The sequence below is a fragment of the Semicossyphus pulcher genome, unplaced genomic scaffold (genome assembly GCF_022749685.1).
Source record: "Semicossyphus pulcher isolate SPU_LCO1_2020_fin unplaced genomic scaffold, fSemPul1.0.p SCAF_1, whole genome shotgun sequence".
In the NCBI taxonomy this organism is placed as follows: Eukaryota; Metazoa; Chordata; class Actinopteri; order Labriformes; family Labridae; genus Semicossyphus; species Semicossyphus pulcher.
The window spans coordinates 10,100,673-10,118,759 of record NW_027211603.1 but is presented as its reverse complement, the minus strand read 5'-3'; the positions used below and the strand labels follow the sequence as shown (position 1 = coordinate 10,118,759).

General features: G+C 39.2%; 2 protein-coding genes across 4 annotated transcripts; one reads left to right on the top strand and one right to left on the bottom strand.

Annotated features, from left to right (window-relative positions):
* Positions 1 to 354: 354 nt before the first annotated feature.
* Positions 355 to 6,816, bottom strand: LOC138588206 (transmembrane 6 superfamily member 1-like). 2 transcript variants are annotated; one of them, XM_069658153.1, is made up of 11 exons: positions 6,730 to 6,816; positions 5,422 to 5,539; positions 5,171 to 5,274; positions 4,876 to 4,977; positions 4,692 to 4,791; positions 4,507 to 4,589; positions 4,177 to 4,295; positions 3,523 to 3,627; positions 3,340 to 3,432; positions 3,128 to 3,247; positions 355 to 956 (listed from the first exon to the last, which is right to left on the bottom strand). In XM_069658153.1, exons 2-11 carry the CDS (start codon positions 5,511 to 5,513, stop codon positions 765 to 767), a joined length of 1,110 nt encoding a protein of 369 aa, XP_069514254.1. In that variant the 5' UTR covers positions 5,514 to 5,539; positions 6,730 to 6,816; the 3' UTR covers positions 355 to 764. The 2 variants fall into 2 exon arrangements, with proteins under 2 accessions (XP_069514254.1, XP_069514263.1); XM_069658162.1 differs by lacking the exons at positions 5,171 to 5,274; positions 5,422 to 5,539; positions 6,730 to 6,816 and having other exon boundaries at positions 4,880 to 5,108.
* LOC138588195 (BTB/POZ domain-containing protein 1-like) lies at positions 6,516 to 12,839 on the top strand. 2 transcript variants are annotated; one of them, XM_069658140.1, is made up of 8 exons: positions 6,516 to 7,106; positions 8,252 to 8,408; positions 9,619 to 9,724; positions 9,811 to 10,008; positions 10,237 to 10,366; positions 10,470 to 10,557; positions 11,733 to 11,879; positions 11,990 to 12,839. In XM_069658140.1, the coding sequence occupies exons 1-8, from the start codon at positions 6,682 to 6,684 to the stop codon at positions 12,146 to 12,148; spliced, it is 1,410 nt and encodes a 469-aa protein (XP_069514241.1). In that variant the 5' UTR covers positions 6,516 to 6,681; the 3' UTR covers positions 12,149 to 12,839. The 2 variants fall into 2 exon arrangements, with proteins under 2 accessions (XP_069514241.1, XP_069514232.1); XM_069658131.1 differs by having other exon boundaries at positions 10,174 to 10,366.
* The last annotated feature ends 5,248 nt before the right edge of the window (positions 12,840 to 18,087 follow it).

The window sequence follows — 18,087 nt, the reverse complement described above, 5'->3', positions numbered from 1 at the left end:
GCGCACTTATGTGAGTCAATCAATTCTAACTGACTAATATATACAGTATATATGTACAGTAAATGAAAAATAGTTTAATCTTCTAAATCACAAAAAGTACAATGGCCAGTTCCAGTAAAGTTTCCTTTGGTGCCAACAATGTTAATTACAAGTATTAATGTTCAATATCTATAGTTATATTCTCAACAAAATCAAAATTATTTTGAAATTGAAAATGTATCTGTGGGAACTGTATTAAACCTTACTCTGTAAGTAACTCTGAGTATGACAGGACTTTTTTTTAACCAAGTACACTTAAATTGTAAAATATCTATCTATTGTATGAATAACACTGTATATTTTGAAACACGCAGACACGTTGAATAATTGATTTATTTGCAAACCCATAAGCAAAAAGGCACTGCCCAGAAACAGTCAGCGTCAACAAGAACACAATTTTTATAACAAAAAATAAGTATTGTCAAGTAGTTTGAATGCCCTACACAAAACCCAAAACAAATATCTGCGCTCTGATACATGTGCTTTTTAAATGTCCTCTTTTTAAGTTCACATTTTAAAGATAAGCAGCAAAACATAAATGAAAGGAGACATAAACTCGGTCAATGGAGTATTTTGTCACGTTTCCAATACCTCCACTGTGCCGTCATTAAGGTTACAGGTGGCGGCTCCCTCTCTAAGAATATAAACAGCTAATAACTGCAAACACAGTTCTATGCAAGTACTTCAGCATTTATTCAAGCATCCTTGTCATCCCTGGCGCTCTGTCATTCTGTCTTCTTATCTGGTGTTGGTCTGAGGAAGAAGGCAGGCCTGGTGCAGCAGCGGTAGCAGAGAGCTTGAGACACCAGAGCATACAGGACATTGACCAGCAAGAAGACAGGTTGTCTGTCAGCAGGCACTCTGTAGGAGAATGGTGTCCGTGTGTGCAGAGATGCACCGATGTGAGCGAACTGGGCCTGTAAAAAAAAGTGATTCATTGTTAGTATATTCACATTAAAAAAAAATTCTTAAATTTTCCATAAAGATTGACTGGAGTTCATACTGGGTAATTATTCAAATAAAAAATAATGATAGTTTTAAGGTGGATTATTTATTTAACAGACATCTCTGATGCTGCCACTCATTCTCAAATTTTTTCAACAGACTTCAGACAGTTGTTGTTTCATAGAAAGTTACTGAAATCACACACACAGCGTGTCTCATAGCAACCCGGCTGTCAGAGCATCAGCTTGTCTATTTATAGCCTTGCAGAACAGCTGACATTCAAGTGAATACCACCATTCCTCTCAGTCTGATGTCAGCTTCTGCCCTTATCCTGCCGATGAGTGACACGCTGGCCTGCAGCTTGAACACAATGGCTGCTTTGTATTTTTTAAATTGTAGTTGGTGCACAAGCTGCTCCCACCACTCATTACAGTTCATACAGAGCCACTGGTGTTTGACGGCACGAAAGATCTTAAACTGAGACCAATGTGACCCTAGCTGCACAGCCTAATTTGCCTAATCTACCTGGAATGATTGTATCATCATGCGGGAAAAGATTTCACACAGAACTGTTCCTAACATGAACCCTGCATTACACCTCGTATCCTACAGGTACCTTGATGTTTAACCAGACAACACCTTACTAGAAGGCCAGTGTTGAAAGATTGTGCTCTGCTTTATAGTAAGTAAGTAAAGCTTAGTAGGAATATACTTTTTACACAGACTAAAGGTGTACAAGGTTTATCAGAGTATTATGTTTTGAATCCAACAAGCTGTTTTAGAGAGCAGTCAGATTTGAGTTAAAGAGTTAAAACTAAGCTTGCTCGTGTGTTACAGAACGCCATGATCGTAGGGGCAGAAATGAAAACTGGTCCCTCTGGTAAATATATGTGCAGTCTGTTCTAATGCAATCACAGGCAATATTGTCCAACATTGTCACATATCTCATATTCTGCACGCAGAGTTTGAGATATCACACTCAGGCAGACATATCCCTATAGTAACTAAATGTAAAGTCAATTTTGATTGTATTTTGTTGAGGCTTCAGGGGTGGTGTAATAGATTTATAGTGTCCTCATCTGTTGGTAAATGGTAAATGAACTGTACTTATATAGTGCTTTTCTAGACTTTGCGACCACTCAAAGCTGTTTTTACACTACATGTCACATTCACCCATTTACACACACATTCATACACTGATGGCAGAGGCTGCTACGTTAAGTGTCAATCAGTTATCACATTCTTACACCGTTGGCTATGCCACCGGGAGCGATTTGGGGTTCAGTGTCTTGCCCAAGGACACTTCGACATGTAGCCTGAGGGAGCTCCGACCTTCCGATTGAAAGACGGCCGACTCTACTACTGAGCCACAGACACCCCTGTTGTCACTTATTGTTGTGTTTTACTGTGTGGTTATGATAAGTATGTGCTACTTACGATTTTTTTCTTCTTTTATTTATGCATTTATTTATTGTATTATTATCACCTATTTTACTATTATTATTATTATTATTATTATTATTACTTTTCTGTTTATACCGACACTGCAACCCTCCTATAGTTTATAAATTGCTCCTATGTATATTTATAGGACGCTACTTGTATTCAAATGGCATGCATGACTGTGTATATATGTTGTGACTTAGATATACATGTGAGCTCATTGTTGCTTCTTGATCGGTTGTTTTTATTGACATGGTCCCCTACCAACGTCTATCTAAACTGTAGTTTATGTTTATTTCATTTCCTTATATGTGAAATGCTCAATAAAAACAATGTTAAAAAAAAAGTCCAAGAAAAATGTCCCCAAAGGGACAATAAAAGTGTATTGTATCTTGTTGTGTCGTGTCTTATCGTATTGTATTATATCGTATCTTGTTGTGTTGTGTCGCATTGTATTTTTTGTATCGTATCAAGTTGTATATTGCATATTGTATTGTATTGTATCAAATGAAATTATTGTACTGAACTGTACTTTACAGATAATAACTCTCATTGCACTTTTTAAGGTGCAGTCTGAATACTTTCCCCTTCAACCTGAACGATGTGAAACATTGTTTGGTGGTGAAGAATCTTTGACTGCAAAGACTTAGTTATCCTTATTGGTCACCAGCATAGAAAAGGAGTAACTCATAGGACTCACCTGTGCCAGCGCTCCAGAGTGCACTAGGGTCAGATCTGGCATCCATTCACAACCTGGAACCATCAGCCCATAGAGAGCACTGATGTAATATGGTCCAGAGTACAGCATGTATACCAACATCTGAAAAACATGGATACAATATACTGCTCAGAGATTTGTTTTAATGACATTCATAGGTTGACTGTTTGGCGTTTGGACCTTTGTTGACCTACCTGTATTTTAGGATAGGCTGCAGGGTCTTTAAGGTACGGCTCATACTGTCGTGTGTAGTCCTGACACCATTTGCTGGAACAATCCAGAACAATCTAAAACACAAACTGTGTGAAATACAGAAGCTCTACATCCAGCATCTGTTCTACCACCATGTGTTTATTGATAATCTAAGGGTTTCTTACCAGACCTCTGAAGACACAGAAAGCAAAAGCAGGAATGAGGTAGATGATAAAAAGTAAGTCCAGAGGTCTGTGGAGTAAACTTTTCCTTTCAGCGTCCCGGATGCTCTGAGAGAAAGCAACAATACAATGTTCAACAGGGTTCTACTTAACTACATGCTGGTATAACAGTAAGAAGTATGGCACAAAGACATGGAGCCTGGAGTTGAACTTGTAGTTTCTGGCAGTTCAGACTTTGCACTGCTTCTTACTGGCACCCAAAATACAACATATAAAGCTTGGATTGATTATGGCCACGACAGTCAATAGTTGTACTGTAAGGGACTGGAAATAAAACCAATGTTTTACAAGATGGATGGTGTGAAATATATTGTTGATCATAAATTTAAAAAAAGTGTATAATGTGCAATTCCCTGAAATAAAGTAAAGAACCTGTCGTTCATTTCCAGCTAACTTCATCAACTCCAACGTCTTCTTTGGCATTTCTCCTTTTTAGAGGATGTGTGTGAATGTTGCGGTATAAGTTCCTCATATAATTTACCTCACTTTCTTATACTTGAAACTACATGTTACATTCCCTCATTCATAACAGTCTACAAAAGTTACAAAACAAAACAATATTTATTGTAAAATCTGTCATTTTTGATCCTGACTTACTGTCAGCTGAACATCCCGTGTGGAGGGCTGGCTGAAGATGCGAAAGCAGGCCCAGACAGACACTGAGATATACAGCATGTGGAGAAGGAAGAGAGAACTAACTTGGGTCCCATATTTACCTGGAATCAAACAGAGCAAGGTTATATCATACTGTGTGAAAGACACCCCCTAAAAGTAGCTGTATTTAGAGTAGGCTTTGTGTGTGTAATGCTAGTCTCCAAAAATCTGCAATGTTTGGATCATTGTATGGGAAAGGTATGTGCAAATGGGTTACACAGCCTATCCTACACAAGCTATCTAAAAGCATCTCATTATTTTTAGTGTACTTACCCACAGCATTCCCAAGAATGTAGACTATGGCACGCATGAGAAAAGATCCCACCCAGTAGAGTCCAATGGCCCTGTAGCTGTCCCTGTGAAAACAACATACCCTACTATTGTCAAATCAGGTGAATACGGTATACATCCACAGACAAAGATAGATAGATAGATAGATAGATAGATAGAGCTCTTACCCCCATGTGATAGCAGCAATCATGACCAGATACATGAGATAGTGCACACAGCCATCCCAGTAGGAGATCATGTGCCCATATGCTGTATTGATGTGTGGATCTGCCTGAAACATATTACATTTGTCAGTACAAATCTGTGCAGGCACTTAAAGACAGCTCACAAACAGGACTCACAACACAACACTTGCCTCTTTGAGGTAAAACGTCACAAATCCATCAATGATGTTGTCCTGCTCCAACCCGATGATGAGATTCACCACACTGAGGAATGCGTACACTGCATACACTACAGATATAAGCATACATACATTTGTCTCCATGGGGTGATACATTTACGCAACAGTAAAAACTTTCAGTTAGCTCAGTGCCAAGCCCAGAAGGACATTATGTAAACATAATGCACAATTTATCAGTATTTTACACTTAACTCAACTACATTTTATTTTAAGACAGAAACGTGCATTAGTGTTTTATAATACCATAGAAAAGAGGATCTACTGGAGCCTTCTTCCTGAGCATAAAACGTGCTGAAATGCAAATGATGAGGACTGTTGTGCAACCAGCAAAGACGAAAGCTTCAGCACTAAATGCAGAGTAGAACAGAACAGAGTAGAAATTGAAACAATTTTCAACTGATGCTACTCCACTGTTAGGTGCAACTTTTTCAGTAGCCGAAAAATAAGATGTAACAGCACAAGTTAAGAGTAGTAGTAGGCATATTTTCACTCACCTGTCGCTGTATATGAGGGAGTTGAATAAGTAGCAGGTAGGGATTGACATCAAGGAGAGCACAAATACTCCCGTCCCCGCAGACGCGCTCATTGTGGACCAGGCTTGAGCGATTTATCCTGTGCGAGAATTGAAAAATTCAGCCGAGGAAAACTCTCATGTTAAGGATGTCACTTGTTATATAATGACCGGAATTAACTTCTTGCACCGTCGCTGCATGCATGTTCTGTCTTGTTCGTTTGGTCTCTCTCGCTTTCTCTTCCTACCTACTGTAGCCCACCTCTCTGCCTCCTACTGTCACTCTTTCTCTCTCTCTCTCTCTCTCTCACTCACACACACACACACACACACACACACACACACACACACACACACACACACAGAGAGAGAGAGAGAGAGAGAGAGAGAGAGAGAGAGAACTTTTAAGACTCACTGTGAAGGATCTACTTGCTGATTGTGTTTTTAATCCGTAAATCTTTCTGAAGGGTTGTTTACCTATTTTTAGTCAAAGTGCAGAGTCTGACATCTAGCGGATGATTGGAAAGAGCAGCAGAAAGAGTAAGTTTGTCATGTCCCTTATACAAAGCAATATGGAACACAAAATAAATTCAAACAAATCAGTTCTTAATATATTTGTTTGTAAATTCATAGCATTTAATTATTATTATTATCAAATATTGTAAATGCTTATTTATAAGTTGACTCTTACAATGAGTTTACATGACTTTCCCCCACTTTTCAAAGAATAAGATCGTTATAGTTTAAAAACATTTTGTAAAACTTTTTTCTTCAGATTTTAAAGGTGGTTTCTTATTATGAAATCATAAACATTTTTCAGTACATCTTTACTAGATTAGTTGAACTGATATATTCTTTGTTTATATCTGTTTTGTAACTATTTTTTTCTATTCATTTATCCGTTCTTTGTTCTGAATATTAATTTCATTTATGTTGATCTTTTTTCTCTTTTTCTCCTCACTTTTTAGCACTATCCAAGATGATTTACTATTGTTTGTTTCACCCTTTTAAATTTATCAATAAAGTTTAGAGAAAAAAATTGTTTTGAAGGATGTGTGCGCATGCGTCATTGCTGGAGATACGCAAGCTAGCAAGTAACTAGCTAAACATCAAAGAGTGATGGCGTCTGCAGCGATGGATACCACGTAAATAAATACAATCACGTAAGGCACGGTCGGTACATGTTGGTGTGTCGATAACGCTCCTTCACTAGAGGTAGATTACATAATAGGAGCGTGTCGTTATGGCGACCGGGAGCGGCGGGAGTGTCGGCGGCGGCTTGGCGTCAAACCATGACGGTCAGGAGGCAGCATCCAACTCGGCTCAGTCTGGAGCCGCAGCAGGGCTCTCCAACGTGCCAGCCTCCGGTCCTGCCCGGTCCGCCTCCCCGCCCGTCCTCGGCCTTCACCGGGAGCCCATGTACAACTGGCAGGCGACGAAGAGCTCCCTGAAGGAGCGCTTCGCCTTCCTCTTCAACAACGAGCTGCTCAGCGACGTCAGGTTCATAGTGGGGAAGGGCAGACAGGCCCAGAGGATACCGGCCCATAAATTTGTGCTGGCCGCGGGCAGTGCCGTCTTTGATGCTATGTTCAACGGAGGCATGGCCACAACCTCGACTGAAATAGAGCTGCCTGATGTGGAGCCTGCAGCCTTCCTTTCCTTGCTCAGGTAGGACAGGTGATCACTATGCATTCGCTCCTGCAACATCAAGTCCCTCTTGTAGGAGAATGTTTTTTAATCATTGCACTGCACCCTTGAAACCATCAATAACAGCATAATAACTAACAGAATGAACATTTAATATTATAACCCTCAGATCCTTAAAGTCGGTCCCAGACGCAAAGCAGTAGCTAAGTATTGTGTACTGTGGAGCTGAAACAATGGGTTCATTAATGGATTAGTCGCTCCTAAACGTAAAACTAATCTGTAACTATCTTTATAATCAGTTTGTTTTTAAAGTCAAGCTTAAACGCATTTTCGTTGATTCCAACTTCTTAATTTTGAGGTTTTACAAAGTTGATAGTGATAGAGATTATGTCAAAACAAGCCTATTTGAAGACGATACTTTTGGCACTTTGACAAAATATGTTTTTTTGTTTTTTTTTCTATTTTCTTTTAATTCCCAGATGACACAATTCCTATTTTAATCGAGAAGGAATTTTCAGATTACGTAATAAGTCATTTAATAAGCCTGAATAAGGGCTTAGACGAGCTAGTAAGATCTTTTGTTGGTCAATATATTTTACAGTAACACCTGGATTAGTGTCAAACCTTTTGATTTTGTATAACTAAACCTTTTGATTTTGTATAACTAATTCTATATAATCTATCTATAATAACTTTATTTTTTTTAAACACATTACAACCCAGTAAATATGATAGCACAAATTGATCCTGGAGTACAAGAAAAGATGGTCTGTTGTTTATTTGAAGCAGAGCTTAACCAAAAGTCAAAGATCTTGTGCACAGAAATTGTAATAATCTATAAAAGCAAATAGTCCAACTTGTCTCCCTGGAAAGAAAATATGATATTTATAAACTACTGTCTGATATGAGAGTAAGTAGATCAGACTGTGGCCAGACATAAGACCCCAGCTTTCAGACACTGTTTGATGCTCAGTGGGACTGACAGATTTCAGTTGGTACAAAAAAGTCCTGAGGTTTGAAACCCAGCCTAAGTGCATTTAAAGGACATCAAATTTAGTCCATTTTTTTTAAGACTCGTTAATCTACATGTGTTGGCTAAACTATTCTGAATTATACTGCAGATAACAACATAAATACCTAACCACACACATTGTTCCTCTGTACAGGTTCCTGTATTCTGACGAGGTCCACATTGGTCCAGAGACTGTGATGACGACTCTGTACACGGCTAAGAAGTACGCCGTCCCTGCTCTGGAGGGTCACTGTGTGGAGTTCCTCACCAAGCACCTCAGAGCTGACAATGCGTTCATGCTCCTCACTCAGGTTAGAGACCTGATGCTTTAACAGCACATTTGGTTTGCCATGTCATATGTCACAATTATTTTGTGGTTAGCCCAAGGGGCACATCGACACATCTTAATACCTTTAGTTGTCATGGTCTGAGGTTTTTAGTTACGTGTCTCTACGATTCTTAATATTTGGTGCTCAAAGATTTGAAAAATGTATTTCCAGAAATGGTGGTCGGGATAATGCACATCCTAGCTGTGATCAGATTTCAGTGGACATTCTTTCTACCGAAGAAATAGTCCATATGAAAACTGTTGAAATCTTTTTCTGGTGATTATCCAGAGCAACCAGGACAGCCTTTTTTGGGAAAAACAAGTGGCTTTTTTAAGTTCTAAGGCTAATATTTTTTACTTTGAGCAGCACAAAATAAATGCTATTTAACTCCACTGGAAATACATCCAATTATCTATAATTTTAGCACAGAACATAACTCATTGCTTGGCCAGATATCCTCAGAAGAAAGTATTTTCACAGTATTTTAGGTGAATTCACTGTCTGAGAACAAGGCAGCAAAATAAGATCATTTTAAAGCAGGGCAGGAATAGATGGTTTCAATAACAGCTTGATCTGATTTTTTTAAAGGGTCCTTCTGTGCAGTATATGAAATAATGTCATAATAATTCTGCATTGCAGTGGGGGATAAAACCATTTGTTTTTCACCCTGTCAACACCGACTCATCATCTAGGCATCGATGGGTTAGTTTTCACGACATTAGCTGTTCTATTTTTGGTTTATGCTGCCGTTTGATTTAGATCAGCTTTTTTTGATCTGCTGCTGGCTGCTTCTTCAAGCTGCATGTTCAGCTGCTTTCTGATCAAAAAGCCTTTTTTTCCCTTGTCAAACTCAGCAACAGAAAGAGCAGTCGTCTATAAACCATCTAAAGCAACCGAGAGAAAACAAAAGATACATTCCCAGTTGGTACTCTTATCTATCTGTGTCACTGCTTTCCTGCTTATTTAATTTGAACATTTTGTGAAGTTTGATTTCTCCAAAATGTCTAATTTGTGAGAATATATTCAGGGTTTCCCAACTCGGGTGTTTTTATTTTTTTCCACCGAACTGCTTTCGGTTCATCTTGCACAATATTTAATAAAAAGAAGGCCGTTCTTTTTAGAGATCCAGCATTTCTCCTCTGGTGCACCTCTAAAAGATGCTTATGTTGCTTCTTTTGTGCTTTTATTACAGGCGAGGTTATTCGATGAGCCTCAACTCGCCAGTCTCTGCTTAGACACTATAGACAAAAGCACTGCTGATGCAATAAACGCAGAGGGCTTTACTGACATTGACCTCGGTATGTGAGTTTTTTTAACATCATATCTCATTTTCAGCAGCTTGTTTGGATGAAAAAAGATGAATAATCTGTGTTTGTATGTATAGATACCTTATGTGCAGTGCTACAAAGAGACACACTCAGCATCAGGGAGAACCGTCTGTTTGGGGCGGTGGTACGCTGGGCAGAGGCTGAGTGTTACAGACAACAGCTTCCCCCGACCTCGGAGAACAAACAGAAGGTTCTGGGGAAAGCTCTCCCACTCATCCGCTTCCCGCTCATGACTGTTGAGGAGTTTGCAGCAGGTAAGCATATCAAGATAAAACTTGTTTCTCATGCTTCAATGGTACTTTGTTTTCAATACTTTATTGACCTATTCAGTCATAACTAAACATGTTCGTCATGTTCCTGATGTTTCCATACAACTCCAAACCACAGAAACCAGCTTGATATTCTTTCTTGTGCCACAGGGCCTGCCCAGTCTGGAATATTGTTCGATCGGGAGGTGGTAAATCTGTTTTTACACTTTACAGTAAACCCCAAACCACGGGTCGACTACATTGACAGGCCCCGCTGCTGCCTCAGGGGGGAGGAGTGCAGCATTAATAGATTCCAGCAGGTTGAGAGTCGATGGGGGTACAGTGGTACCAGCGACAGAATCAGGTGAGATGACAAACATCGCTGGTTCGACGTTATTCTGAGAAAACTGAACTGTTGTTGCATTTTGTTCATGTTTTCTCTCTGTGTGTTTTTTCTCCCTCTCCAGATTCAATGTTAACAAAAGAATATCTATAGTGGGTTTTGGCTTGTATGGTTCAATACATGGACCCACTGACTATCAAGTCAACATACAGGTAACTTCAACTATTAATTATGTCAATGGAAAACTCTTTAACACTGCTTATATCATCTGTGTGTTTGCGATAAAGGGTTGTGAGTTTCCAAGTTTGGTAGGACTCGATATTGTTAAAGACCAGCTCCAGTCATGTTTAAAGACGTCTAAAATGTTCTGCTTGAAATAATAAATTGTGTCTGATATATTTTTTCTGCAAAATACATTTAATTATATTGTAAAAATCCTCCAAAAGCATCTCCTCCTTCTCCCTCATTAAAAATTCCTGAATCTGCATAGTCCCCGCCCACTATGCACATTTCCAACCGCCCCCCTCCATCGCGAAAACAGAACACGTCTCTGCCATCATTTAGTGGCAACTTGTTGAAACCTAGCTAGCTTGAAACTAGTAGTAATGTTAACGTTAGTAGTCAGTAGTGAGTTTGCAAAAATTCCGGTGACGGTTACAGCTGGCTCATGCATCACCAAAGTGGTTGCCATGGGTTACACATAATGATATGCATAGCGTCACCCCGTCCATTAACGGGATTGGCTCCTTAGGTTTGTGACGTCTCAAACCTGCCAATCTGAAAACGTGTTGTTCAGCCTGTCCTTGGTACACTGCAGTTTAAAAGCAGACAGGCCCAGCCATGGAGATGATGCTGATGTTGTCCCTGATATGTCTTGTAGCACATGAAGAACACCACATGGAGATGTTTACAAGGTTAAACACTTTTTCACTGGAGGGGTCTTGAACAGTTTTTAATAGTAGTGGTAGATACCAAAGAAATACCCAGCTCTACTTTCTGCTGAACCCACTTTCCACCCCTGAATCCTGCATGCTGTGATTCCTTGTTAGTTAGAAGTTTCCTGCACTTCCAACGACTAACTTGTACTACATCAAAGAGTTTGAAGTGTGTGAAGCTGTTGCATTTAATTTTGGCTTATTTCTAAAGATGAAGAGAGCTTTTACAGTTGAGAAAAAACAAGCCACTGATTACCTGACTACCTTTTATCGAGTGGATTTGTCCCTGAAAGTGTAAATGGGCTCTTCTTACAGAGAACTGCAACAACAGTAACTGTGCCACAGTTTAACAGAAAATCACAAGTGCAAAGTGCCCTGTTTAAGTTCAATGAAGTACAATTTTCCTCTGCGCCCTGTCGTGCTCTCATTTACGACATTATCATTTCTTGCAGATCTTAGAGAGCGACAAACGCATCACACTGGGGCAGAACGACACAGGTTTCAGCTGCGACGGCACAGCCAGCACTTTCAGAGTGATGTTCAAAGAGCCTGTGGAGATCCTACCTAATGTCAGCTACACTGCATGTGCCACCTTAAAGGTCAGTTCAGACTGTCTTTTAAATATATGTCCTTAATTTCATGAATGAACGAGATCTGTTTAACCCAGATTTGGATTAATCTTTCCCCCGCATTTTAACTGTCCCCTCAGGGCCCAGACTCCCATTATGGCACCAAAGGATTGAAGAAGGTGACCCAGGAAACAGTGACGGGGACCAAGACGACGTTTTTCTTTTTTAGCTCACCTGGAAATAACAACGGTACTTCAGTGGAGGACGGGCAGATACCAGAGATCATCTACTACACCTAGACTTAAAACATTGTCATGCAGGTACACTGGACCAGGGAGACCTTAGACTGCTGGGAAGACTGGACTGCTGGAGATAAACGTAGTGCCTCTTGAACCCTTGGAGTAGAGAATGTGTTTGTGTGTGCGTGTGTGTGCGTGTGTGTGCGTGTGTGTGTGTGTGTGTGTGTGTGTGTGTAATGGTGTACAGACATGATGAGGAATGTGGAAACAGACAGAGTTGAGGTCAAATCACAGCTCTGGTGTGAAAAAAAAGCATATTTGGGCATAAACTCTACTACAACTGTAAATGATCAAAATACTGATCTGTGTGTCTGTGTGTTATTATCAGTAGACCACCAGTGCACCAGTGAAACGACAGAGACAGCTACCATATGTTGGTCGATGCCATTTCAATAGTTACTTTGTCAGTTTTTGCTGATACATTTACCGAAAGTATCATATTTGCGTATTTTTTATTGTGCACTGTTTATCATTTATTCAGCAGGCGTCTTCAGTACTTTGTTTTTTTGCATTGTATTAAGGATCCATTCGTGTTATGTAACTTTACCAGTGGTACATGTTGTAATTTATGACTTCATGTTTGCTTAGCACTTCATCAAAATGTAAATAAAAACCAAAAAAGAACATTTGAAGACTTTTATGGTGAAATAAATGAAGGAAAAAAACCTTTTTGGCAATAAAACGTTGTAAGACCAAAGCAAGATTGTTTCCTTTGATAGACTCTTTTATCATATATGATAATTCATGTATGTGAAGCTAATATTCCTCTCTCTGTCACTAGGTGATGCCAAATACCCCATACAGCCAACTATCAAGCTACTGATCAGATTAAGTGGGACTAGGCAAGCTGGGTCAGTGGTTTAAATCTGAGGGTGTGAGATGATCGAGGATAAGCATAATTTGCCTCTTTAGTCATTGAAAGAAAACAGTCTGAGGGAGACAGTAACTTAGGTTCAACTGCTCTAGGTGTCAACAATTACTAAATGTGGAGGAGAAAAGTATGGCACATGATTATTATACTATTGTTGATATGTGTAAGAGGTAGTGTTTGACTGCTGCAGCTGGTTGAGGTGGAGTTAACTGCCGTACATACAACTCAGTGTTCGATTTACCTTTAAACTGTTATTGAAATGAACCTATGTTAGAGGTTTAGAGGGATTAAGAGACGTCTGACACTGGACAGGAACTCTAAAGCAGATCTTGTTCTATTAGTAGTCACAATCCCAAAATACTGGGAAACACTTTAACAATGTATAAGTTTGATAAATATCATGTGTGTTTCATGAAAAAAATGAAAAATCTATAGCTGTATAATTAAAACAATAAGTACAATAATTCTCCTGAAAATGTAGTGAATTAGACATGTAAAGAAGAAAGGGGAAATATTTATGTAAAGTACTTTAAAATTGAACTTAGCTCGCCCACAGTACAGTGAGTGCATGTAGTTAGTTCCTATCCACCGCTGCACATGCCACATGTGAGAAGGAGATGCAGGTAGAAATAGCCTTCAGTAACAAGTATTTGGATATTTCACCAAATTAAAAGTAGCAAAGCTGCGTTCTGATAATCCTCCCTACTTTCATCTTTTTTCAGTTAAAGGAAAAAAAGAATTGGCACCTAAATCAGAATCAGAATCAGAATTGGTGTTTATTGTCAAGTAGGTTTACACATACAAGGAATTTGTTTTGGTGATTTTGGTGCAGAACAATTAACACAAAACTAGAATAAAATTAAGTCAAAAGACTTAAATAGAATAAGATAAAAAATAGGAATAAGAATAAAAATATAAAAAGGAATACGTATAATACAAATAGTACAAAATATGTACAGTTGTGATTAAAAACTGTACAGGTGTGCAGGATATTGAACAGTGCAAAGACCTTACAGTATTAATTTAAAAATAATGCAGTGTATAGACAATATAAGTCCAGTGTGCATTAATGTCACGCGTAGTCCGACGCATAGTATGTAACGCATAGTATCAAAAGTTACTCAAATCCGATTTAACTTTGTGATCAAAAAGAGGAAATGTGTGTCGTCAGAGCTGCAAGGAGTTGAATCAGCAGACAAATAAATAAAATATAGTATTTATTATAATGTAAAGCACTAGAAACAATAAAGACATTCAATAAGATCATGCACAATGGCCTCATTCAATATGTTAGTTACTGTTATGTATGGGATAATGTTTAGTGAGCCGGTCATTGTTATGAAATGAACCCTGACTGGGTGATGCCCGAGTCCATCACCTGAACAGGTTCATTTCACAACAATGACCCGCTCCCTATACATTATCCCGCTTATTACACGGCGACTTACTGACTTAATTTGAAACAAAATGTTAATTTAAATCGTCCTTCAGCATCTGAGCTTAGAACTCCATCCATAGCAAATGACCAATCAGAATCAAGTATTCAATAAGGCTGTGTAATAACATATTATTATTACTAACACCCTCACATCAGCAGAATTATAGTGCAACGTGTTGTCCAGGTGGAGCTATTTCAAACTACTTTATATGGTTTTGGGAAGTTTAATGTATAATGGTGTATACGCTGATTTAATGGTTTTAATGAATCTGAATTTAAATCTGTAAAGTAACAAATAACTAAAACAGACACCTCAACAAGTTACTTTCTCCTACTGGAAATAGCTTTACTTTAAGGGGTCAAAAAGGTTGATGAAGGATGATCAGATTTCAATCATAGGCTGTTGCACTCAAAACTTAAGTAATACTTGATTATCGATGCTTGTGAACATCTCTGACACTCATTTTGTAAGAATATTTTAATTAAAGATCAAGAGTTTAAGCTGCAAAAAGTGCAGCAAAGTATTTTGTGTACCTTAAACCAGCCTGTAACTCCTCTAACAAAACAGCATAATAATCAGCACTGTCATTTTTGTTCCTCCCTAAACCCTCATGCAAATCTGAAAAATGCCAGATTATTTCTTGTTGGATGTGACGTGTTCTTATTCTGCCAGGAAATAAAGCTGAGCTGTCTGCTGAAAGCTATCATGCTGCAAGCTATCTACAGCTCAGAGACGAAGTGCTCTTAAATAAATTGCATAATCCACACAATCATATGAGAAATGCTGTGGAAACATGGCCACTTTAGACGGCTGTGAGTGGGCTTTGACGAGGAGGGTGATCCACGGAGGCTGTCAGGTGAGTCACCGGGACCTGAGAGCCTCTCCCGCTGACTGACTGCCCACTTAGACAGCATTTATTACTGAAGGAACCGAGGAAAATCAGTGTGAGGCAGGTTTTTCACCACCCACCAGTCACCAAACACTCAAAAATCAGGAGGACAAATAGACTACAGCACTAACAGTCCTCTGCTCTTATCCGCTTTGAGTAAAAAATAATGTTTCACGGTCTAATGGGAGAATAAAAAACAGGTTCAGGGAAGCTCTTTTAATACTTTCAGAGGTTGATGGATGAGGTTTTCACAGACACTGAGGCACTAAAGAGGCAAACATGAAGCTTATGGGGACTAACTGAAGCGTGTAGACTGGTCCTTGCAGCTTTTAGATTACAAATCCATGGCAGTGATTTGTGATTTTCTGATGAGTGTGGTTGTATTTCAGTCTGTTTGATAGTGTGTGGGTGGGCAGATAACTGCAGAATCGGCCGTCTTTCTCAGTTTTGAGCGTTCTACTTTGAACACAGACAGCAGGGGAGAGGATTTATGCCTCTGCTGCTTTTGACAGCCCGTGACATGTAATAGTACAGGACTGAAGTGTTGCAGAGTCAGACTTACTTTGCCTTAAGCAGAACAGAGAAAGGCTCTCTTCCCTCTGTACTGCCTCTGCAGAACAGCCCTGCTTTCCTGAGTGAACAGCATCCTCAAAGTGGCCTTGGAAAGCAAGTTTCTCAGGATGTTGCAGCATTATGAATGACCACTCCGACTGTCAAGGTTTAAGTTTTCATAATGTTGTATGTTGTAGGTTAGAAAAGTGGAGTACTATATGTACAATATGAAAGCAGCATTGAACTTGGCACACAAATGATTGAGTTAATGACAATAACCAGATTTGAGCAATGACTGTGATGATGTAGGCTGCAGCCAGAGCTCATTACGCCTACCTTTCTCACAGTATAAAAATGAGAACATTTATGAACAACCTACGCTGTGCAGACTTTGAATAAAAGACGGAGCGATGCATACATTATATGTAAATGCATGTACTAATGTACTATAGAAATACATCATTTTATACAGTACATAGAGCTACACACATGCATACACATCTACTTATACAGAATACACATACAGGCGATACAGGATTTTCTCCCAGATCATGATTAGAAAATTAAACGCTCTGGATAAGTTCATTGCATGTTCTCCCAGTGCATGCGTGGGTTCTTTCCGGCTTCCTCCCACAGTACAAAGACATGCTCTGTAGGTTATTTGGGGATTCTAAATTGCCCGTCGGTGTGAATGTGAGCATGAAAGGTTGTCTGTCTATATGTGTCGTCCCTGTGATTGACTGGAGATCAGTCCAGGGTGTACCCCGCCTCTCACCCAATGACTGGGAGCTGGGATAGGCTCCAGCTCGCCCGAGACCCTGAACAGGATAAACGGTATAGATGGATGGATGGACAAGTTATTATTATCAGGATGATCATGAATTGGGATGATCAATACAAATGAATTAGGCATACAAATACTGTTTATACATTAATACACATATGGATGTGCTTTGTTGTACAAAAACACATTTTGATGAGTACCAAGATCATCCTTTAAGATGATTCCACAGACTCAATCACTTTATATCAGTATGTCCTTTCTCTTATTGTAGTTTAATCTTTGATGATTGTAACTACTGATGTGCAGATGTACTGTGAAACTTTATAATCAAATAACTCTAGAATATCAAATATGATGACACATAATTATATACTAGTTTAAATCTTGAATGCAAGCTCACCTGGCTTCTGTAGGTTTCATAATAAAAGCACATTTTTAGCCAAACCACTAAGTTCAGTGTAATGGCTTCAGGGAAATGGAATACACAATTTCAAGGCTTATATTTGTAACGGCCTGTGGACACACAAGAACACAAGCATGCAGCTTGTGTGATTCAGCAACATTGAGGCAGCCAGAGATCCACTAGGGAAAGGTAGGTTGGCAGATCAGCTGGTCAAAACAGTTGTGCATGATGACAGGATGACTGGAGCATAATGATGACTAGAAAACAATCTTGCAGAAGACAGATGTAAGTGAGGAGAACATTTTGAAAATAGGGGAAATGAGGATCAGGTGATGTGGAAATGGTGAGACGTTCGAGGGTAAACAGGTGTTGAATCACGGATGTGGAAAGTTTCCTCAAAATGCTCTTTTTAGAGTTCTTGTTTTAATTTCATCTTTTAGAAAGCATGGGAGTCACTCAGATGTGAAGAATGATGCATAATGTAGTCATTAAAACTGCATCAACTTAAAACAGTTCTTTGAGGCTGCTGCTATGACAGCTGTCTGCTAAACTTTAAATGACTTAAAAAAGCACTTTAGCATGTAACGTGTGTACACTTGTGATACACAGTCACAACTGATGCAAGAGTATACACTACAGTATTTAATATATATATAAATACAGTATTTTCTTCCCTGTCAAAATCTGATATCCAAATTACCCACAATGCAGCAATACCGCCAACCATTCAGTCAGAGATTGGGGTCCGTTATGCTAGTAGCAGCTAATGTAGCCTTGAGCTGCTAGCCTCAGAGATGAGGTGCAGGCTACCAACGTCATGGAGCTCACATTTTTCTAACATCCACATTTGTCCTGTTCCAACCAGAGACTGTGTAAACATAATATATATCTTTATACAAAGCAACAGTGCCTCAGGTGATGGCAACTGAGGCTAGCTATCAGACTTGCCTGGCTTCCTCTGGAGGCACAAAATGTTTTATACAACTATTTCCCTTCAGCAG